Source organism: Phaseolus vulgaris, chromosome 7 (genome assembly GCF_000499845.2).
Source record: "Phaseolus vulgaris cultivar G19833 chromosome 7, P. vulgaris v2.0, whole genome shotgun sequence".
Classification (NCBI taxonomy): domain Eukaryota; kingdom Viridiplantae; phylum Streptophyta; class Magnoliopsida; order Fabales; family Fabaceae; genus Phaseolus; species Phaseolus vulgaris.
Window position 1 is genome coordinate 32,557,002 of NC_023753.2, and position 24,426 is coordinate 32,581,427.

The following is a 24,426-nucleotide window of genomic DNA, read 5'->3' on the forward strand; positions in this document are numbered from 1 at the left end:
TAAAGAGTAAAGTTATGTAATTAAAAATGACAAAAAATTATTAAATAAATAAATGAATTTTTATTTAAAAATTAAGGTTATGTAATTAAAATGACACAAAAAAGTATTAAATAATATTTTTTTTTACATAATGATATAAATTAGAGTAAATAACTGTATCAAAGATTAAAGAAATTACATACTATTTAACATATATAGTCACAACTTGTGTTAGGTAGTTATATTTTGATGAATAGTATGGAAATAAAAATAGAATTATCATATCATAATTAAATGTTATTATCGAAAAAAAAAACATGTTAAATATTTAAAGGAAGAGTAATGTAAATATTGAAATTATACTATAAAAATATCTAGAGCATCAATCATATATTATTATTATTATAAAAAAAAACTTGCTGTGAAGTTAACAACTACAAATTAAAATGCCGGTAATAATAAAATCTCAATTAAGAAAAATAATAATTAAAAAACAAAAAAAAGAAGAAGCAAAAGGATCTGGGGGCAAACGGAGGAGCCAAGTGCGCCGTTGAATCGCGCAACCCTGCAGCCGCTGTGACAGAACCGGCGAGCATAAACCCTAAACCCTACCATGTCCGAAGAGAAAGACAGAGAGCAGTACGGAGTGCTCCTTTACTACAATTACGCTGAAATTCCAGACCTCAACAACCTCCTTACCTTCTACCACTCCAACTGCTCCTCCCTCAACCTACGAGGTCGTGTTCGCCTTTCTTCCCATGGCGTCAATGTCACTGTTAGTAACCATATATACTATTCCCTTTCTTTTTTCATTTCCTCTTTCGATTCCTATCACTACTCATTTCTCTTCGCACAGGTCGGTGGCAACTTCTCCTCTCTCGAGTCCCACATCGAGGCCCTCAAAGCCTACAACTCCTTGTTTCACAACACTGATTTCAAGCTCGCCACGTGTCATCACCCAATAAACGACAAAGTTTCCCAGGAGTGTGGTTTCACTTCTCTCTCTATTCGGATTGTGGATGAACTTGTTACTCTCAGTTCTCATCCACTGTCAAAAGCGCCAGATGTCTCCAATGCTGGAAGGCATCTATCTGCACTTGACTTCCATTCTTCCCTTCACAATGCCAGTAAGTTTCCATAACTTCATACCATTCATTTATGGAGTTTTTTCTTTTCTGTTTCTTAGTTTAGTGTTACCCTGTTAACTTGTTTATTCCTCACTTTTATTGTCTCCATCTTCAGCATTCGGTTATGTTTGGGGAATTGGTATTGGAACTTGAATCATCTATCATCATTTGTGTAATCCTGTTGTTTTGTAGACAACGAGAGTCCAGAAAGCGGCCTTGTTTTACTTGATGCAAGGAATCTGTATGAAACAAGAATTGGGAAGTTTCACGTGCCGAATGTTGAGACTTTGGATCCAGAAGTTAGGCAGTATAGTGATTTGTCCTCATGGATAGATGATAATGGTGACCGGTTGAAGGGAAAAAATATCCTCATGTAAGTTTTCTTATATGACATTTTGAGGGTGGTTCTAATTATGAAGTATGATATGATAGATTATGAAGCTCCGACTCAGACACGGACCACAAGGATAGACTAATGTCCAAAATGTAAGACACGGTGATATTGCTGATATATATAATCAACATGACAAAAGTCTCTATTGAAAATTAAGATTTTATAATTTATACTACAAACAAAATTGATGTAGTTTTCCTATAATAACAGATAATAACAGTTCTCACAAAAGAATTCCTAAATAAGAAACATATATATCTTAGTAGGTTAAATAACTAGTTAAGTCTTATGGACACAAGCCTAAAAAAATGAGTCCTGCATTATTTGTAATATAATTTGTTTTCTTTAATTTCTTCTTTACCTTTTTTTATGATAGTAGTGTCTAGTAAGTGCTTAGCCAAGAATTGATGTTGGTTCACTTGCTTTACTTGAAGCCATGTCTACGTTTTGAGCTAAAAAAATATTGTTTAATTGTGACATGGTTGAGGAGTGTCAGACATGTGTTGAAGGTATGTCTAACAAGTGTTGTATTGTATCCAAAAAGTTTCATTCATGGCACTATTCTACAGATTTGTTGGTGCTTCCTATCTGATCAGTGATTTGGGGGTAGTGTTTTCCATGTTTCAATCATTTTGTGCTTGAGTAACTTGTAATTACTTATCCTATGGTTTCACTGACTGGTTGCAGGTATTGTACTGGTGGAATTCGGTGTGAGATGGCATCAGCATATATAAAGTCTAAAGGTGCTGGGTTTGAGAATGTGTTTCAGGTAAAGCCTGAATTTTTCTTTTCTCTACCCACCCCTTTTGAAAACAAAATAAGAAATCTTGATCGTTATGCAATGGAAATGTATTATGTTCACAAGGTGTTCATATTGTCACAGCTAATCACCTTATAAAAGAGCCTACGAAGTCATAAGGTCCTTGGTATTAGTGTGTGATGGAATACCTACTGTGGTGTGGGGTATCGAAATATTGTGGTTGAGGTGTAACCTTTTGTAAAAAAATTTCTATAAAACATGATCAAGAATGGCCTTAATGCTGATTAGCAGTATTTCTTATAATTTTGTATTAATTACAGTTATTTGGTGGCATACAACGGTATTTGGAGCAATTCCCAGATGGTGGGTTTTTCAAAGGAAAGAATTTTGTATTTGACCACCGGTATGCCCCTTTTAATTCTCAAGTTATGAATTTGCACGAATCTTGTAGTGATTGGAATATTGGTATCATGTTAAATTCTTTGGTTGTCACTGTTAGTATTTGGTAGCAAGAGTTATAGTGGTAGATATTTTGGTTTTGGAATGATAAAGGGCAAGGACCTGCAAATGGAATAATTTAAGCTTCATGACACTCTTACAATTCTTTTTAAATGGCTTGAATACTCCATCAATACATGTGAGTATGGTATTGGAAACTCGCAGGTTAAGCTTTCAAAGTTCAAATGTTTGATTGTATTTGTGAACTGGGTCCTTCTCTACAAATAATGTTTTTATGCTATTCCTTGATTTTAATTTTCCCATGGTTTAATTAGGAGTTACTTGGTGATTGTGTCCCCTCATTTCAGTTTTTTACATGATTTTAAAGTTTTACCATCACCTGTAAGCTTTTCATCCAAATTTGATTTTAAAGTTTTTGTTTTCTTTCTCTCTTCCTCTCACTCTCAATGCTACCATTCTTATTTTTATGATTTCACCACTGTCTACCTCCCCCTATCTTCATTCCTCTCAATTTCCAGAGTATTTAATCTGTGCATATCTTAAATTTGATGGAATGACTTAATCTATTAATTTGTTTTTCTAGAAGTTCTATTTCCACTATTGTGTATGGAATGGAGGGCAAGCTTTACTATGAGCAATATTACTTTCATAATCACATGTATTGTCTTTCCAAATTACTTCCTATGCTCTTAAATCTCATTTTAAAGATCCTGGATAGACTATCATGGTTTAATGTCTTCACTGATCAGGTGTATTGTTCACATAGCTAGCTGCACATGCTGATAATTCCGATTTAATATCTTTGCCTTTTAACTTTTGGGGTGGGGGTGGTTCACTTTTTCTTGTTTTCTAGTGATAACATTTGTGGCTTCCAATGCATTGGTGGTTTCATTTTCTGTATATATTCATTTTTTGAAAGTCAGCAAGTGTCTAGTAAAGAGTGGAGGTAATATTGAAAGCTGGTCAAAATCACGGGTAGTTTGCAACAGTGGATGAAGCGAATCTTATAGTATTCATTCTGACTGTAGGATATCTGTTGGAAGTTCAGATGCTAATGTTATTGGTACCTGCCTTATATGTCAAAGTTCATTTGATGATTACACTACTCGCTGCCGGTGTACTTATTGCAGAATGCTTGTTTTGGTTTGCCATAGTTGCCAGGTATAATCTGATAATTGTATTATTTATGCTTACATTCTTTTGTTTGCATTTTTTGTGAATTTTACCATCTATAAGGAGTTAGGAAGGAGAACAAGTAAAAGAAAAGAAAAGGAAGTACTTAATATCTCCTGATATCTTATACTGGATCTAGCAGTCTCAATCATGCCGCTGTTTGCCTGTTTTTTGAGAACTTAACTTAAAACTGTTATATATGCTAGGTTGTGAAGTATCCATGAAATTCTAAATAAAATTTTGGTTTTGGTTATTTTTGTTTACTAACTGAGCTTAACTTTAGTTGCTTTTGGGCTGTTTACTTGTAACTGGTTCTGGGTAATACAAATAATGTGACTTGATGTTGATCAAGAGTTTAACTTTGTTACTAGTAAAAAGGTTGGATATTTCCCAAATTTAGGCTCAAGTTTGAATTGATTTTGTATGGCCCCAGACCACCAGCTATTGCTGTGGTCATCGGGCCTCAAAATTCGGCTTCAAGCAGGCTTGCACTTGAATTACACGTGTCCTTATGCCACGTGTCCTATATCTTGGATTAACTACAATTCTTAATTGGTACTCCAGAAATTTATTCCTTCTCCACCATCTTTAATTTCTAGAGTCTAATATTTTTTTCTATTTGATTGCTGGGTTCTTTGATTTTTTTTTTCTTGCTTCTGATATCATTGTGTTCCACCAGAATGAATCTACCGTGTATGTTTGTGAGCTATGTCAGAAACAGGGCAAGGCCGTCAAGTCAACACAGTTAATTGAAAATGGTGAATCAAAAACATCATTGTCAGCTTCCGAGTTCCACAATTTTTCTTCAGATGCTATATGTTTGCCTCGATTGCCCAGGGGTGATGGTGATGGTAAGGTCTGTGATATTGCTCGACCAAACTTTACGTTCATATGCGTTTTGTAAAATTTAAGATTTTTAAAATTTGAAGCCAAGGCAATTTAAAGGCCCTCTATAATTTACTATAAGTGTGCAATTCCTAACATCCTAATGATTAATGTTTAGATCCAAGGACCTCAAGAAAACTGAGAATCTTGTGCTTGCATGGGTTTCGGCAGAATGCATCCAGTTTCAAAGGAAGAACAGCATCACTAGCCAAGAAACTAAAGAAAATAACTGAATTTGTTTTTATTGATGCTCCCCACGAATTGCCATTCATTTACCAACCCCCCATGTTAGAGCCCAATGTAAATTGTGCATCGTCATTGCCATCTAGTCCTCCACCACCATTGGAGAATTGCAAGAAGAAGTTTGCATGGTTTGTGCCACCCAACTTTGATGGAAGCAGTGGTGTTGACTGGAAGGTAGCAGATGGCCCATTTGATCCACTTCAATACCAGCAGCAAACTGATGGATACGATATTTCACTATCACACTTGAAGAATGTCTTTTCCCAGGAAGGCCCATTTGATGGAATCTTGGGATTTTCACAGGGAGCAGCAATGACTGCCTTAATCTCTGCACTACAAGAAGAGCTGAAAGGTGAAATGGACTTCAAATTTGTAGTCTTGTGCTCTGGCTTTGCTCTCCGGATGAAAGCGATGGAGTGTGGCCCTATCAAATGTCCTTCTCTTCATATTTTTGGTAATGAACATGGTAAAGACAGACAAATAGCTAACCAAATAAGCAAGGAACTTGCTTCTCTATATAACAGTGATTGTTCTGCGATCGTTGAGCATGACAGTGGTCATATAATTCCTACCCGGCCCCCTTACATTGATGAGATCAAGGATTTCCTTAGTCGCTTTCTGTAGCAGATCAAACAAAAATCATCTCAAGTTTTTGATACCATTCAAATTTACGTCATTGCTTGATGATATCTTGTCTTTCCATGTACCGCCACAAAAATTTGTACTATGCTCTATTATTATGCGATTGCCTCAATGGAACTAGCAAAAATGGACGCGTCTTTTGGTTATATTTAATTGTCTACTGAACCCAATGTTTACAGAAAATGTTAGGTCTTATCGAAAATATGTGACTAATAGGATTGGTTTTTCACCATTGAAAGGAAGAGAATGTTTTGTTGATTTTTTTCAATAATTATCTTAGAAGTTATCATAACAGTTATATTTCATTTTAAGTATTTACCAAAATGATTGGTAGGTTTCTGCGTATTAGTGAGAGTTGTGAATGAATTCCAGAGCGGCGGGTTTTTATTTCGAGGGAAATTACACATAACCTGATTACAGTACTGCAGGTGCACTGAGTGTTGTTTCAGTTCAAATTGAAGCTTTAATTTTGTAATTCGAATTCACCCCTTCTAACTGTGTTCAGCGGACAAATCATGGAAACCATTTTTTGTTTTTATAATATTTTTGTTCACCTATTATTTTCTTTGAACAAACTATAATCAAAATTTTAAATAACAATTAACTCAGTAATACTAAATCGTTTATTGGTGTTGTTTTTGTATCAAATAAATATTTCCAAGCATATATAAAAGTTACTCAAAAGAGAGGGCATTCCAACGTTTTACGGCAAAAATAATTTATAGATTGAAAATTAATTGGACATAATAATAATAATAACAGTAATAAAACGACTGCGACCAGAGACACACACAAATGAAGTGAAGTGAAGTGAGTGCACAAACTTGTAAGGATTAAGTCGCTCTTAAACCCTTTAGACCTCTCCACTGTAGTGTAATTGTTGAACACAAAGAAGATGCAGCGCGTCGTGAGAAAACTTACCGGCATAATTTCACAGAGACAAGTATGCCTTTTTTCATCGCTTTCTGCCACCTCGTACTTCATTTCATAGCAACCCAAACTGCTTCTCTGCTTAGTATGCTATGAATGATTTGCTGATGCCACTGTGGTTTCGAACATAAGAATTTTGTTTTGTTTTTCTCAAATTCTCTTACCCATTTTATTAACTGCATGTAACTCTTGCTTTTCGGTTGTTCAATTCAATCTTCTCGCTCTGCAAATATTTTAACAAGTCATACTCTCCACCTTTAAACCGGTTTCTCTCATCGGAAGCTATGCATAATTGATGATCTCGTTTCTATTTTCTTTATTCTTATTTGTGTGGGTAAATCTAGGGATTATTCAAATAATTCATCTGGGTTACTCTGACTACTTGGCATTTGCAAGTTTCGCTCGCAGGTTGTAGGTTTTCGTTCCTATTGCACTGGCGGGGTTGTGTTTGATGTTGGACAACCAACCTCTGCATCTCATCCGCAGGTTTATTTTATTTCCATTTGTGTTTATTAAAAGTTAGTTCAATAGAAGAAGTAGAAAAAATTGTGAAATGTAATCATAATTATCTGAGTGTCTGTCATGTGTTTGACACATGCACGACAACTATTTTGAAGTGTTAGGGCTTCCTTGTTTGGCACTATGTGCTATAGAAGTATAGAGCATTTAGCTAAAGTGCTTGTATGTTAAGACTACTTAGCATTTTTTTATCTTATGTTACATTGTAGCTACTAAAAGATGGGGAGCTCACACCGGGCATATCTACAGAGGAATACATCCTAAGAAGAAAAAAGTTGTTGGAACTTCTCCCGGAGAAGAGTTTGGCAATCATTGCTGCAGCCCCAGTAAAGATGATGACAGATGTCGTGCCTTATACATTTCGACAAGATGCTGATTACTTGTATATCACAGGCTGCCAACAGCCTGGTGGTGTGGCCATTTTGGGACACGACTGTGGTTTATGCATGTTCATGCCAGAAGCTAAGACTTATGTGTGTCTGACATTATATCTTCTTGAAAATAGAACTATGTTTTGCAATAGGCATGCAATGCCAATGTAAAGATGATGTAAATTCTCCTTTTATTATCTTAATTGACATAAATTGGTTATGGGTTTAATATTCATGCATTTTCAATGTAATGATTTTTACACAGTTAACCAATTAGAAATCTATGACTTTAAAGTAGTTATTACAAAGTTCAACTATTTTATCTTATATAACAATCTGTGATTAGATGACAATGTAAATTTCTTTTACACTGTCAGTTTATTTAAATTGACTTCAATTATTTACTTAAGTATAAAAAAAGTTGTTATATAAATATCTGATTATCACTATAGATCTGTGTAATATTTTATTTCAATTGTTTTTTCATGTTAGATTAACCATCTATCAATTTGGTCATTATGTGTGTGATTTTTGTTGTGACTTGTATGGAGTTATGTGATAGAGAATTATTTAATCTCAAGTGAACATAGTTTTAAAACTTAAAATGTGTGTAGGATGTTATTTGGCAAGGACAGATAGCAGGAGTAGATGCAGCATTAGATACATTCAAAGCTGATAAGGCATATCCAATGAGAAAATTGCATGAGGTGAAATACTGGTATCGACTATCAAAAGCTTTTACTTTCATAGAAATTATATAGTAAACTATTTTGTCCCTACAACTGAAATATCTCCATTGGTAAGTTTGTTGGAGGCTTGAAGCCAATGCTATCACATATTTCCATTCTAAAAAGGGCATTGTCATCTCCTGGGTTAAACTGTTACAATTGTTCTTTATGATGATTTTTATTTAACATTTTTTACTACTGATTCAGATCCTTCCCGATATGATAAAGGGATCATCAAAATTGTTCCACAATGTTCAGACTGCAACTCCAGCATACATGGATCTGGAAGCATTCAAGAAACTAGCATACTGTAACAATGTAATGGATCTAGCTGTTTATACCCATCAACTGCGATGGATAAAGTCACCAGCAGAGCTTAAGCTGATGAAGGAATCTGCATCAATTGCTTGTCAGGTACTTTCATCTCTAGTGCAAGGTTAACTATTTGGTAACTAAATATTCCAAACTTCCAATGAGCTGTTGCATGTACATTTGGTAATACCATTAGTAGGTCCTAGATGTGGAATGATATCCATCTGGTCTTTGAACAGGCTCTTTTATTGACAATGCTACATTCAAAGACATACCCTTTTGAAGGGCCACTTGCAGCAAAGGTTGAATATGAATGCAAAATTAGAGGTGCCCAGCGGATGGGGTGAGGAGTTTTTAATGTCTGAATTCTTAATCTATTGTTTTTGATATTTTAAGAAGCTTCCACAAAAATAAATAAAGAAGTTCATTGATAGAAAATAAATTCAACTTTAAGCATCACTTTCATCCATAATTAATGATATAACTTATCTTTTCTTCTTCTTTGTATCAGATTCAATCCTGTGGTTGGTGGTGGACCTAATGGAAGCATTATACATTATTCTAGGAATGATCAGAGAGTAAATTCATTTAATAAAGGCCATCTCCTAGTGACATAAATTTCGTGTTTCTAATATTTACATTTTTGGCAGATTAAACAAGGAGATCTTGTTTTGATGGACATTGGATGTGAGTTACATGGTTATGCCAGTGATCTTACTAGGACCTGGCCACCTTGTGGTAGCTTTTCTTCTGCCCAGGTTAGCATGATTCTTGTCCTTAGCAATTCAATCTACTAATTGCAGGAGAGCTTATAAGAAAGGGTTTATTTTCATTTCAGCATATGCAGTAAACGTATGTCTATATCTCTTTCTTATTTTTCCCCTCATTTGATATCCAATTAGTTGACCAATTAATAACAATCTAAGACAAGCAGACTTCATGTTCTCAATTTCCTATTGCATACCCCATTCCATGAATGGTTGTATACTTGTTTGTTTTGAACTACGTGTTTGTTTTCTGTTGTCAAAGGTTTGTAAAGGAAATAATGAAAATAATTTTGTTTGTTGTGAAAGATTTGTAAACGAAACATTTGTTTTCACTGTTTCTCATACAACCCTTAAAAATGGAAAATATAATGAAAATAATATGATATGTAATTAAAAGTGAAAACATAAAATGTTTTCTCAAACCGACACAACTTATTTTCTTGCAATTTTTTGGAGGGACGGGAGTTATTTATGAGATTTCTTTCTCAACAAATAATGGTAAGTGTTGGTGGTTATGATATTTGAATTTGGTTAAGCCTATAGTTATACTCTATGCTTCAAGATTTAAGGGAAGAAGTGTTGCAGATTATAGTTAGGCAAATGGCCTCTTGGTGAAGGGTGAATACTTTAAAAGTAGATAAAGTTCACCTCTAGTTGTTGGTGCTCCATGACATGACACAGAAGATGACATACCTATAAGTTATATAGCCAAAATGGAGGTTTTTGTACATAGAAATATAGTGAATTGGTGAGTGGTACTTTGAATAACTTATTCATATCTAGTCATTTAATTAGGGATAGACTTGCCCTCTCCTTGGGACATAATTATGTAATACAAGTTGGTTCTTTCTTTGCTTTAGGTATACCATGACATCAAAATGTTTGAAACTTAGTTTTTTGTTAGAAATAACGGTTTATTATTGTTAGATTAAATAATCTTAAATAATTTTTTTTTGTAAAGGTGTTGTGTGCTTTGTACTGCCCCTAGTTCTTAGATTTATCTTTTCAGATTCTTCTCTTCCCTCTCATGTATTGTATTTGATGTATCTAAAGTTGTTATAACTATGAGATCCTAAGGGAGGGAAATACACTCTCCAAATTTCTAATTCCGTTGTATTATTCTCAAGTTGGTATCAGAGCGGGTCAATCTACTCTGCTTGCCTCTGTCCGGCAAAGGAATTGTTTATTGGTCTCTGTCTGTCGTTGGAGTTTTGTCCTCTGGGTGCGACCCAACCCCAATGTTCCTCGAGGAGTGTTGTCCAACTGCTGCGCTACTCTAGGTGTACGTCTCACGCGTCGCCTTCTAGTGGTCAAAATCTTCTTAGACCACCATGGTTTGACTCACCATAGCCTTGTGGGCCCGTTTCCGCCATCTATTCTTTGTTCTAGGACCATTTGGTGTGTCTTCTAGTGTCGAACACAATTCTCTCACTTGAAACCCTACGTTTCTCTCTCTAGAAACCTTAGGTTGCCTATTGTTCTTCTTTGTTTAATTACTGACTATGTCCTTGCCTCTACCTTGTTCAACAAGCCTTCAAGGACTATTTCCTCTTCTTCTGGAACTCCTTCCATAACTTCTAAAAATTAAATTAAATGGAAAAAATTACCTAACTTGGTATGCTTCAATTGAACTCTGTGTCCTTGGCCAAGGTTTCCATGATCATTAGGAGATGGGAGTTCAACCCCACTAGATCAAATTCATTCGTGGAAGAAAACTGATTTTCAACTTTGTGCTCTACTTTGGGAATTAGTAGAGCCCAATATTTTAAGCACTCTTAGGTCATTCAAATCATGTAATTCCTTTTGGGAAAAGGCCCAAAATATTTTTTGGAATGATATCCAACGCCTCTTCGATTCAAGTAATCAGTTGGCTTCTCTCAAAGAGTCTGATAATGACATGATGTCTTTTATTGCTGAAGCTCAATCAACATTTGCGAAATCAAAGATGTTCCTGGAAATTGATTCATTAGAAGAGATAAAAAAAGAATTGGATAAGTTTTATATGGCTATGATCCTTTGTGCAATGAATCTAGATTTTGATCATGTTAGAGATCAAATTTAATCTAGTCAAGAAGTTCCTTCTATGGAAAACATAACATGAGTCCTTTGTGTTCCAACTCTTAAGAATAGAAATATTCAAGAATTTGTTGAGTCTTGTGCAATGATTTCTGCTTGTGGAAAAGGAAGTTGTGTAACTAGAGTAGGGTGTGGTGGTATAAGACATCCTCAATGCACATATTGTAAAAGAATGGGCCACACCCAGGAGAACTGTTACTCTTTACATGGCTACATGGCTTCCCCGACAAGACAACCAATATTTCCAAATCGGAAGTTCTAAGCCAAAGTTCTCTAATGAAGAATATCAGGAATATTCAAGGTTGAAATTCAACAGCCTAGCCCAATCATCTACAACTCTCAGTTTGTCAATAGCTTGCATTTCACAATTTGTGGAGAGTAAAAATCCATGGATAATTGACCCAGGTGCGTATGATCATATGTATGGTAATATCTCTTTGTTCTTTTTTCTCTCTTTTTCTAAAACACAATAACCTGTGGTAGAATGTCTCTCCATAGGAGAACCAGCCCAATCAACATCACAATACCCAAAGATTTGGAGGTGAGTCCTCTTCATCATGTTCTTAATCATCACCTAATATCAAGGCTCCTGATCATGATGACTCGAGTTATCCCGTTGCCATTCATGAAGGTACTCAATCTACCTACCCGTAATCCTCATCCTATTTACAATTTTCTTAGCTACCACATGTTGATTGCCTCAAAGCTCGATTGGTAGTTAAAGGATATACTCAGATCTATGGACTTGAGTACAATGATACCTTTTATCTGGTGGCTAAAATGACCACTGTCAAACTTTTCCTTGCTATGGCAGCCATTTGTCATTGACTCCTTCATCAATTAGATATTAGAAATGTTTTTCTATATGACAATCTAGAAAAGGAGGTCTACATGAAGCAACCTTCCAGGTTTGTTTCTCATGGAAAGTCTGGTTTGGTTTGTAAGTTGTGCCGCTCTCTTCATGGTCTTAAGTAATCTCCCCGTGCTTGGTTTGGAAAGTTGTCACATTGTTCAATTCTTTGGGCTGAAACACAGTGAGTAGAACACTTTGTTTTCAATTGTCACACGTCCCCTGGAATATGTGTACTTAGTAGTGTATGTTGATGATACAAAAATTACAGGGAATGATACAACTAAAATCTTTCAGTTAAAGAAACACCTGTGCAATCATTTCCAGACCAAGGATCTTGGAAATCTAAAGTATTTCTTGGCACAGAAGTAGCTAAATCAAAAGGAGTGTTAGATTAAATAGTCTTAAATAGGATTTATTGTAAAGGTGTTGTGTGCTTTATGATGTGCCTAGTTCCTAGACGTATCTTTTCAGATTCTCTTCTCTTCCCTCTCATAAATTGTATCTGATTTATCTAAAGTTGTTATAAATATGAGATCCTAAGAGAGGGAAATACACTCTCTGAATTTCTAATTCCTTGTATTATTCTCAAGTATTATGATAAAATATCTTTAGGATTTCCATATTAATTTGAATTAAATATCTTTAGCATCTTCATATTTATTTCAACATATTTTGTTTCCTTATTTTAGAGAGGTTGATTGTTATAAATAGAGGAGCTGAGAATGTAATCGGTGGGATTGTTGTTAACAAAATTATTTTGTGGTCTCCTTGCATAGTTCAAGCTAGAATAAGAGCTTTTGATATTGGAAGCTCTTTTTGCTGCTACGCAAACAACAAAACAAGGAGGCCCTGTTGCTTGTGCCACCACCGCCGCTGTTGTTGAGGCTAGTGGTGGGTTAGAACGATGTGCTCCACATTGACGACCACAATGCTGATAGTTGCATTGTTCAGTGCAGCTACCATAAGACATGATAGAGTATCTCGTTCAAGTGTAGAAGCTAAATTTTGAACCCTTGTTTTCAAGATATGTGTGAAGGACTCTAGATGAAAATAATTCTTGATGACCTTAAAATCAAGGTAGACATTTCTATGCCATTAACATTGTCAATAATGTAGTACATGACCAGAGAAAGCATATTAAAATTGATGAACATTTCATCAACGATAATCTAGATAGAGACCTTGAGGTTACAAATTATGTCCCTATAGGACTTAAGCTTAAGATAGTAGACATTTTCATTCAAGGGCTTCCTTAGGACAAATTCCGGGATCTTGTAGGTATGTAGAGAATAATTGATATTTATTTACCAACTTGAGAGAGACTATTGAAAATAACGGTTTATTAGGATCTCCATATTGATTAAGTTAAATAGTCCTAATAATCTTCCTATTTTTTTTCATATTTTGTTTATTTATTTTAGAGAAATTGATTGTTACAAACAGAGGACCTCATAATGTATTTGGTATGGTCATCATAAATTATTTTCTTGTTTCCATGTGTAGTTCAAGTGTTTTGTTCCTTATGCATGCCTTGTGAAATGAAGACAAAATGAAACTCCTGATCCCCATATTGCTTTTCTCTTTTATTCTTGCCAATTTTCATATGAATGTCATGGTTTCTTCTATATTTCAGGAGGAGCTTTATGAGCTTATACTGGAAACAAATAAGCATTGTGTTGAACTTTGTAAGCCTGGTGCCAGTATTCGGCAGATACACAACCATTCGGTATCCCTTTTTTCTATCCCCTTTTCAATTTTCTAGGGATGTAATAAGGTCACTATTACTTGTAAACCCACCTAATAGCAAGTTTTTAGGACAGTTGGTGACCAACAAAGTATTAGAGCCTCTGTGACTAAGCTGCCAAGAGTTTAATTCTTGCTGCTCTCATGCTTCTAAATAAAATTTGAATTCCATTGCTAGTTTGGGTGGGTCTGTGATATTCCTTCTTTTCAACATGAGGGATTGTGGCGTAGATATAATAATGCCATTTTTGAGCCTTCACGTAACAAAATATTTCAGGAGAGTTGTTTATTGACACAAATTTTTGTCATTATTATCAGAAGAAGCTGTGTTTGTCCTCTGTTGCTCTTCTCTTTTCCAGTTTATGATAGGATTTAGAGGGAAAAGTATCCGTAGGTATTCTGATCTTAAAACTTTCTTAATGATCTGATTAGGAATATGCAGTACTTTCTCAAGTAATTCATCAAAAGATTCAAAACTATGAACTTATTTAGATTCAAGATATATTTAACCAGTGTAGAATGTTATGGAATTAAATAAAATAATTTGTCTTAGATTTTTTTTTGGTGAACAACAAACAACATTTTGCCCTAGCTAGTAGCAACAATGGAATTGCTTATTCAGATTAAACAAAATCCAGCCTTGTCCATTAATGGAAAAATTATTTTGTCTTAGCTAGTAGCAACCTACATCAGCATATGTATTTGGTAATAATATAGGATGTCCGTCTGCATATTTTTACTTTTTAGATTGAAAAACGTTTGCAATAGCTTCTATTCCAGCACAAACAAATACTAGAATTTGGTTTGCCTCAAAAGTTGGATGCTGCTGGCTTATTTTATGTGGGTATTATTAAAACATAGGTTTCTCCAAATATCCCTTTTTATGTGAATCTCATTAATAAATCTTATTAGCACTGTCATTTGATTAATTCTTATTTTATTCTATGATCAGTTGGGGAGATACCAGAGGCAGAGCAGAGGGAATTTAATTATCTCTGGTTTCTGCTGTCGGCTTGTCTTGTTGAAACTGTCCTGTAATTCAGCTGTATTCTGTCCAAGATTTCAAGAGGATCTGAAATATTTTTTGACAGTTGGCTTATTTAATGTTCAAATATTTTCTTTCAAGCCTTCTTTTTGCAATAGCACCCCCCTCTCCACCAAAAAAACTTTCAATATTTGCTTTGCTATATGGATGATGAACATTATCTCATAACCAGTAACAGTAATTAGTGGGTGCTAGTGGCCTGAGTATCTTCTTCATAGACCCATCGTTATCTGTTGATTGTTATCTTGCTTTTTCCTTTTGCACTTTTGAATGTTTCATTATTGTTCATTCAACTAGCTGAAGTTATAAAAAGTGTAATCTGAAATGATCTTGTTGCATAGGTTGAAATGCTGCAGAAAGGACTCAAAGAGCTTGGGATTTTGAGAGGTGCTGGAAGCAGTTCCTACCATAAGCTGAACCCAACTTCTATAGGTAGCTATGTGCTCAAATCTGCTTGCTGACAAAGCGTGCAATATGTAGCCATGAGAAAAATGATTGTCTTGTAGATTCATATTGATGGAGTTTGAAAACAAAAAATTGTGATAGCCAAGAGAGACTGCAGATATCTATCTACTCACACTTTGTTGGTCCATCCAGGTCACTATCTAGGGATGGACATCCATGATTGTTCAATGGTCAGCTTTGACTGTCCTCTGAAGCCAGGTGTTGTAAGTAGTTTCCCTGACAAAGCAAATTTTTTAATAACTTGTCACACGTGGTAGTGGAGATATCATATATATATATATATACACACACATATATAAATATATGGAGAAATTGAAATACAGGTAATTTAATTTTTTTAATGCTCATTCAACAATAAATTGTTAGGCAATATATTCTCTACTAACTATCTTTGAGTTTATAGAAAGAAGAGACTGCTTGTATTTTAAAAGAAAGTAAGATAATAGAGAATGAATGGATTCTTCCGTTCTAGTTCTACCTACAATCTGTTATAGACACTTTAGCATCTCTTAGCCTGTCAGGAACATACTTCTATTTGTTCAGTGCTGTTAGATATCTTTAATTTATGGTAATTGGTCAATTGTTAGATATTGTTAAATATCCTTAATTATGGTATTATAAAAATTCTACAATTTACAAAATTTTGGTAATTGGGAAATTATTTTCTCTACAATTATTACCCTTGCTATATAATAATATACTTTGTTTTATGCATTTTTACTTGGTTTCTGGCACGCCCGCTGCTCTGTCTTCTATTCAACATGGTATGTAGAAACTAACAAGAGCCAACTATATTTTGTCTTTCCAATGGACCCACTTTACATCAAAGCCTTTTTTTGGAAACATTGTCTCTTTGGTTTCGGAGTAGTACCTTTGTCTTCTTCGGACTATGTTTTGTCTTCTATTTGTGCCTCACCATGCTTCTGCTGTCATAACTGTACCACCAATTGCCACTTGCCATCCATGTCGTCATGCCCACTCTGCAGCGCTCTAGTCGATTATGCTTTCATTGCCCATTCCAAACCTTCTTGCCTTTTGGGTTTTCCTTTTTCTTGCTATTATCATGTTACATGTTTCTCTATCCAGATTGGTCCATGATGTCTTTTGCCCCAATCTTCCTATTTTCACCAACTACATCCTTGCTCCATTCTCTACCAACAAATTGAATGCAACCATGACACTTGGACTTCTGACATTAAAGCTTTGGCTTAAAGGTCAGGGATTTTGTTGATCACTTGACCACAACAATTGATTGTATTCCAGAGGTTGATTGCTCTAATTGGAACAAGATTGATGCCTAACAGTGTAGTGCTTGAAATCTCGGTGGAGTCACTTTTAGATCCTGCTAGGTACAAACAACTTGTTAGGAAGATTAATCAGTGTCACTTGACCAGATATTTCCTTTGCAATTAGTGTAGTTAGTTTCTTAACTTTACTCATTAAGGATGTTGTCATTTTGTATTTTGATATATATCAAAGTTGTTCCAAAAATAGTTATTTTGTGATAAGACAAAGGACATATGCAAGTTCTCCTACTAATAGGCGTTCCACCTCCAAATATTGCATTCTTATTGGTGGTATAGAGAATTAAATAATGTATTCTCAGTTCATGATGTAATTTAGAAGCAGAGTATTGAGTCATGGCTTCAATCACTTGTAAACTTCTTTTGATCAAGTAGTTGCTCAAAGAACCAAAGTTTAGTGATGTTACACAAATGTCACTTATTTGTGATAGGCAGACTGCCTTGCACATTGCTTTAACTTTTGGATAAGAGAATTCAGCACATTGAGGTAGATTGCCACTTCTCTAGGAATTGTTGACTAACATTTACCTCAAATTTTGTTAACTCTACCGATTAATTGGTTGATGTCTCATTGTGTCTTGGGGGCTCCTCAAATTTCTTATATTTATAACAATTAACAAGCTTAGTGCATGTCCAATTTGAGGGACAATGCTGGATATTGTTAGATATTTTAATTAGGTAATTTTTACATATAATTAGTTATTGTAACAGGTAATATGTTTCTCCAGAATTACTACACGTGCAGTATAATAATAGACTCTTCTTCCCAACATTAACATTTTTCTGTGTAATAGAATTTTAATTGTACATTGACACATGGATTCTGTCAAAATCATATTAACGAGTCTCTTTATTAAATGAAATTGTCAAATAACTTATTTGAATGGGTTAACTTGTTAGAATAAGTTAACTTATGCATTGTATTACCATACCTATTTGACCTATGTATAGGTTGACAATTACTTAGTATATCTTTGATGTAAGGATTCTTATGAAAGAAGGAATTAGCTAAGAGATGATATGATCTCTTAAGCATTTTTCCATATTTCTCTCTCAAGTTGGTGTTAGAGCGGCTCCATCTCACTTATCATTGTCTTGTGAGTCCATTATTGTCCATTGTTGTTCGCCTTCGACCACTATGGCCTTTTCTCCCCGACAAGCACCTAATTGTGTTTTTGTTTCATTAAGTGACATATAACTCTTATGTCCACCATCATCGACCACCACAATTTTCTTTGAAAGCACTAGATTTTGGAGCGCCATCGAGGGATGAAGAACTCAACCAGGCTCAGAAGCAGATTCCTCCTCATGTGCTACCACAATCTTCCTCTTTGCGAGGCTAACCTGGGTGTGTCTAGTCCACGTGCCACCTTCCGATCACTGGAATGAATCACGTTACTATATTGATCTTATTGATTTCTTTAGTCCCTATTCCAACTTCTTTTTCCTCCTCTGAAATGCATGCTCTTAACCAAAGCCAACTATTGGAGCTTGTTTCTCTTCCACTTGGAAAGAAGATAGTTTGATGCAGATGGGTTTATGCTATTAAAGTTGGGTCAAATGGTTTAATTGACCACCTTAAAGCAAGATTTGTTGGCAAATGATACAAACAAATATATAGTCTTGGTTATGCTGATAAATTCTCTCTTGTGGCCACAATGACCATTGTTAGACTCTTCTTTGCCATGGCCCCTATTCTCCTTTGGCCTCTATGTGAGTTGGATATCAATAATGCCTTTCTTCATGAAGACATAGAGGAGGAAATCTACATGGAGCAACCTTCTGGGTTAGTTTGTGAATTGCGTCACGATCTCTCTATGATCTTAAACAATCACCATGTGCTTCGTTTAGAAAATTCAGCCATTGTACAAATCTTTGGGTTTAGTGAAATAGATTATTTAGTCTTTTGTTGTCATGCCTCTATGGAGTAATGTATGTACTTCATTGTGTATGTTGAGGATATAGTCATTACAAGAAATGATTTCACTAAAAATTTTAAGCTAAAGAAACATTTATGCAATCACCTTTAGACCAAAGATCTTAGGTGTCTTAAATACTTAGGTATTGAAGTGACTTGACTTGATCAAGGGAAAGTATTGTAATTTCTCAACAAAATTTCTCAGATATCCTAAATGAAGCAAGTATGGCTGATTGTAAATCTATGGATAGTCTTATGGATCCAATCAGAAATTAATGGCAGAACAAATGGAGCTCTTCTCAGACCCAGAAGATATAAAAGACTTGTTGGGAAATTTATTCATCTCATTGTTACTAGACCTGACTTGTCTTTTGCATATGTAGTAGGTACTAAATTTATGTGGGCTCTTCGTTTAGATGAGTGGATTGTTGTCATTCACATCTTCAAATACCACAAAAAGGCTCCATGATAAGGATTGCTAAGGGACGTAATCAGTTGAGTAGGTATTGCAATGCTGATTGGTTAGGATCTCCAATAGATAGGCGATCCACAGTCGGATATCATGTTCTCCTTGGATGAAATACTGTTCCTTAGAAAAACAAGAAACAAAATGTGGATTCTCAATCTATTGGTGAAAGTAAGTATAGGACGATGTCATCACTCACTTGTGAACTTGTGTGGATAAAACAATTCCTTCAAGAGCTGAAATTTTGTGAAATTCAACAAATGAGCATGTACTGTAGTGATAAACAAACAGCTATTCATATTGCAACAATCCTATTTTTCAGGAGAAAATCAATAGAAATTTATTGTCATTTTGTTTGAGAGAACTTGTTGTCCAAGGAAATTTGCACAAAACTCCAATGATCAACTTGTAGGTATTTTGACTAAGTTCTTGAGAGGACCTCAAATTAAATTTATATGTTTCAAACTTGGTACATACAATCTGTATGTTCCTGTTTAAGGGGGGCTGTCATAATTGTTTAACTTATTTGAATGGGTTAACTTGTTAGAATAGATTAACTTATGCACTGTATTACTTATCTGACCTATGTGTAGGTTGATCATTACATTACTTTTCTGGATATCTTTGATGTATTGATTCTTTAAATGAATGAATTAGCTATAAGAGATGATGTAATTGCTTAAGCATTTTTTTCATATTTCTCTCTCAAGTGTATAGGTGCTCTCGGCTAACTGGTATCAGAAGAACTCTGCTGCATAAAAATATGTTAAAGCTAGTGCTAACTGAATTAATTTTTAAAATTTACATCCTAGAGCTCTTTGCCGATATTTTCATCACATATTTTATGTTATATAAATACAAAACAATTTCTGGTTCAATTAACAATATAATCTTTTTGTACTGGGGGTTAGATGGTGAATTGAAGCAGGTGAACCTTACCACTTAATTTTAACCCTCTTTGAGCAAGATAACTGCTTTTTGGAGTTTTGATTGCCTGCTTATGTGGACACATGCTTCAGAGTTGCGCTGTGACAACCTGTTCTTTTTTATAATTTGTGTGGTGTGGCTGTGTACAGGTAGTAACTATTGAACCAGGAGTGTACGTCCCATCTTCCTTTAATGGTCCAGAGAGGTAAGTATTAAGGTTGATTATTAAAGAGTTTTTTTTTATAAAATGGTTTTTTCAAATTGATGATTTCCCATTGCTTACTCCTCTCAGGAAATTTTCCAGTTTACCAGCTAAATGTACTGAAAAATGCTAATTTACGGGAGTTTCTTCCCCTTGACTAGCTCCACGAATTTACCCTTCATTTTTCCTTCCAAGAATCTGGTTTCATATACTCATATCCTGATTAAATAATTTCCAAGGATGTTTAAGCACCAATTACCCTGTTTTCTCATAATCTTCTCGTTCGCTAAGGTCTTATTTGGAATTTTGGAATGAGACTAGTCATTCACTGTCTAGGGTGTTCTTATACCATCTGAAAAGGAAATAGCCATTCCCTCCAAAATAGGAACTGTATTTCGTTCCATCAAGATTTACTGCAATTACCTCTATACCATGTCTTCTCTAAGAATGAGAAAAATCATTTTCTGCCAGTGCCTGCACCATCAGGGTCCTACCTTCAATCCCCAACTGCCACTGCACCAACTCCATCTTGTCATAAATAACATTTTATTATACTCTTATTTGTAGGACTCAAATGGAATAGTCATTTAATCATTTGGCAGTGGACATGGCTATTCCATTCTCTTCCGCATTCTTATATAAATCATTAAATCCAATGGGGCCCAAGGTTCTAAAGATGTATAGTTCCTAAATTATTCAAGCCATCAAGAGACATGTGTCCGTTTTTGGAGCTCAAATTTTTCATATGCAAATTAAGAATCTTACTTGAGTTAATCTGTTTCAATCCGGTATCAGTTGGACATTTGGGCAAACATAATATGGATTTTATTCCTCTCATCTGTATTATACCTGTTATGCCTTTTTTGTCAATCGCTGCCCTGTCCACAATTTCCGTTACCTCATTTAAATAATCTCAATATTTGTTATGAACATTTAAGTTGTTTACACTCTTGACATTAAATATTTGTTTCATGTGCAATATAATAAATCTTGGAAGATGTCCAATTGGCAGGTATCGAGGCATTGGGATACGGATTGAGGATGAGGTTCTCATCACAGAAACTGGTTATGAGGTAATATCTCTAATTTTTTTTGCAGTTGATCGTTGAAACTAGTATGTAAAATTGTGATAGCTAGGTGATTTGCTAATTGTGCTTCTTTTGAGCGTTAGAATGATGAATGAAAGATGCATGAGGTTGCAAAGGAGGAGTTCAAATAAATACTTTATCCTTAAAAGATAAACAGCTAAGCACTTGCGCCATTGGAGTTTCACAATGCCCTCCTTTAGATATTATTATCTAATATGCCCCTTTTTATGTTATTATGAACTTGAACTCTCCAAGCCGAATTCACACCATAAAAAAATGGGGACATATTGGATAATAATGTGTTGTGGTGGTGCTTAAAAAACTCAAATGGAGGCACAGTGGTAAAAACTTCCGCATATGAAACTTACTGGCTGACAAAAATGGAGGATGATTCTTTACTCACCATCATCCATATTGTTCGGTTTAATCTAAATTTTGATTGTCAATTCTTGTCAAAGCTGTATGGAAAAATGGAGAGAAATAGCGTGAATAAAAAATAGGTGAAAAATAAAATAAAAATTAAAAATGTTTTTGTTAAAATTGTACAGTTCAATTTAATTTCATCTTCTCTTTCCACTTCCATTTCTTCCCTACCAAGCATCATTAATGATTTTGTGATACGCCCTGCTATGGTACGGTTTTTTATTACCCTTGATGAGTTGTCAAGTATTTTAGGGATTGCTGTTTCTCACAAGTTGGTCTCTGAAATCCGTATAGTAGTAGTAGTAGAATTTCTTAGTCAAACCTAGTCATCTTATACAGTGTCATTACTTGAGTAATCTGTTAGTTGTGAAATCACAAACCAATAAATTGAAGGATGTTGATACATTAGAAACTAATCAAGCTCATTAATCTCCATCAATTATCGTCAAATCAATAAGAATTAAGTCGTTTAGAATATTTACAAACTTGGATGCACTGGGTTTAATTCAATAAATTCAATTGTTCTCCACAACCCTCCGTCCTCTCCCTTGAAGCAAACGCATAAGTGAATATATATTTTGAAATTCCTAGTTTGTATTCAGAATATTTTATTAATGGAAAAAGGTCTAATCTTCTTGGTTAAGGAAGAGGTATATATATATATATATATATATATATATATATATATATATATATATATATATATATATATATATATTAACCATTGGTTCTACCAGTATCAACATAAACCAGCAAGCAACTATCAGATAAAACTTTTGAAGTAAAATAGTGTGACATGATTAATGCATAAGTTTTCCTTTTAAACATGTTTTTATGAGTTTCATCATTAGACTTGTGTCTGAGAAAACATCTATTTAGAAAGGTCAATTTTTTTAAATAGATTAATCCTTAACTTTGGGTTGAAAGATCTTAGGTGTATGTGTACAGAAAGAGAGTTCTTAGATTTAGTTTCAGTTTCTCAAGAGTTTGCGGTGATTTTCTCTGAGCAACACATGTACTATACTGTTCCTTTTACACCTCATATGTGAACACTTTGTAAGGGTCTCTCATAGAAAATTGGTTAAAGAATTAATAAATAACTTTACATTGAAAAACATCTTAAGAATACATTGGAAATCACGGTGGAGTAAATTAATAACATTTCAATGAATAACTTACTATATTTTTTACTTTAGTAATATACCTTGTCACATTAATTTTTTGTGTGACCATGTTAATAATGGGAATTATCTAATCGCATTAGTTAACTTAATGTTAAACAACTAAAGCAACTAAGACAGAACATTTAATTTGTGTTTTTCTGCAAAATCTACAGATGGGGTTTGTCCTAAATAGATACTAGTGACAGTGAATCAGTAACTAATATTTAAGCTGTTGGCAAACAATGCAGGTCTTAACGGCATCAATCCCAAAAGAAGTGAAGCATATTGAGTCCTTGCTAAATAATTTCTGCCACGGAATGGGAACGCTGGACAGCCAAAACAACTAAAGAGGTTAACCCAATTCATACATTCCTTATGTTAGCAGTTGCAGACAACAACCAGAACAGAGTGCATGCGATTGTTTGGAGCAGTAACTAAATTTTTATCCTTTGTTTTGGTCTCCTGCATATTTTTTTCAACCTGTGAAAGGTGTACTCTATAATCTTGACGAGGAAAACGAGGTGGTCGATGGTGGGGATATGTTTTTTATGGGGTGTGTTAGTGTTAGGATTTGGATGGTAAAAAATAAATTAGAGAAGAAAATGGATAACCATACATTTATTTGATTTGATTCAAGAGCAAAGTGAGAAGACAATAGAAAAAAAAAGTTAGTTTCTATATTCTCTTTGGTATAATTTTCAAAATTTTGTCTATTCATGCTTTCTTTCTTTGCAACTGAACGGAACTTTAATTGATTGTTGTTCCATTCCTGTTCTGTTCTATAGTTCATGGTTGTAAATGATTGATGATTGCGATATCAAGAAGTGGCCTATTGCAGATAAATTGTTCAGTGCTGTTGGAAAGTAAATAATTACTTTTTATCAGATTTTGGAGTGTGTTATGAATTTGTTATTCAGAAGGTGAACTGAAATGTAATAATTTATAGCTATGTTTGCAATGCTTTTATAAAATATCATTGAATAATATTATAATTGAATTACACTTAGTATTTTTAATGAATATTTAGTTATTGATTAATTTTTCATTGTTAATTAAAGTAATATTGAGTTTGGGTATGGTTAATTTGTTATCCAATGATCAAATATATATATATATATATATATATATATATGAATTTAGTTTTTTTAATGAATTTCAGGATGAATTATAATCCTTCATCAAGACTATTAACATCTATTAACATAGTGGGACTAGATACCTATTCACAAACTTGATTAAGATAAGATTAATTTTGAATAACTTTAATATTATTTAAGAAAGTGAAATTTAAATTTAACTTAATTTTACAAAATCAACTTGAAACTTGTAAAGTTATATTTGCATCTACTTACATAACTTATAAAGTTATATTTGCCATCTACTTACATAATTTTTGGCAAATTTTCTCTTTAGAAATATCTTAAATGAAGTATTAACATAGTGGGACTAGATACCTATTCACAA

The 24,426-nt window shown here is 34.2% G+C and overlaps 2 protein-coding genes across 6 annotated transcripts; both read left to right on the forward strand.

The window, feature by feature from the left end:
* Nucleotides 1-449: 449 nt before the first annotated feature.
* LOC137830090 (rhodanese-like domain-containing protein 6) lies at nt 450-5,810 on the forward strand. Of its 2 annotated transcripts, none has more exons than XM_068637224.1 (8): nt 450-754; nt 836-1,106; nt 1,299-1,479; nt 2,188-2,269; nt 2,581-2,663; nt 3,748-3,880; nt 4,572-4,748; nt 4,896-5,810. In XM_068637224.1, exons 1-8 carry the CDS (start codon nt 593-595, stop codon nt 4,917-4,919), a joined length of 1,113 nt encoding a protein of 370 aa, XP_068493325.1. In that variant the 5' UTR covers nt 450-592; the 3' UTR covers nt 4,920-5,810. The 2 variants fall into 2 exon arrangements, with proteins under 2 accessions (XP_068493325.1, XP_068493324.1); XM_068637223.1 differs by having other exon boundaries at nt 4,572-4,743.
* Nucleotides 5,811-6,359: 549 nt separating this feature from the next.
* LOC137830091 (intermediate cleaving peptidase 55, mitochondrial) lies at nt 6,360-23,732 on the forward strand. 4 transcript variants are annotated; one of them, XR_011084155.1, is made up of 14 exons: nt 6,360-6,605; nt 7,001-7,078; nt 7,321-7,584; nt 8,097-8,189; nt 8,418-8,624; nt 8,762-8,865; nt 9,034-9,100; nt 9,173-9,280; nt 13,852-13,944; nt 15,348-15,438; nt 15,604-15,669; nt 20,236-20,291; nt 21,301-21,361; nt 23,211-23,732. XR_011084155.1 is itself a non-coding variant. In XM_068637226.1 (14 exons), the coding sequence occupies exons 1-14, from the start codon at nt 6,558-6,560 to the stop codon at nt 23,307-23,309; spliced, it is 1,440 nt and encodes a 479-aa protein (XP_068493327.1). In that variant the 5' UTR covers nt 6,360-6,557; the 3' UTR covers nt 23,310-23,732. The 4 variants fall into 4 exon arrangements, 2 of the variants coding, with proteins under 2 accessions (XP_068493327.1, XP_068493326.1); XM_068637226.1 differs by having other exon boundaries at nt 15,604-15,674; XR_011084154.1 differs by having other exon boundaries at nt 6,402-6,605; nt 6,989-7,078.
* Nucleotides 23,733-24,426: the final 694 nt, after the last annotated feature.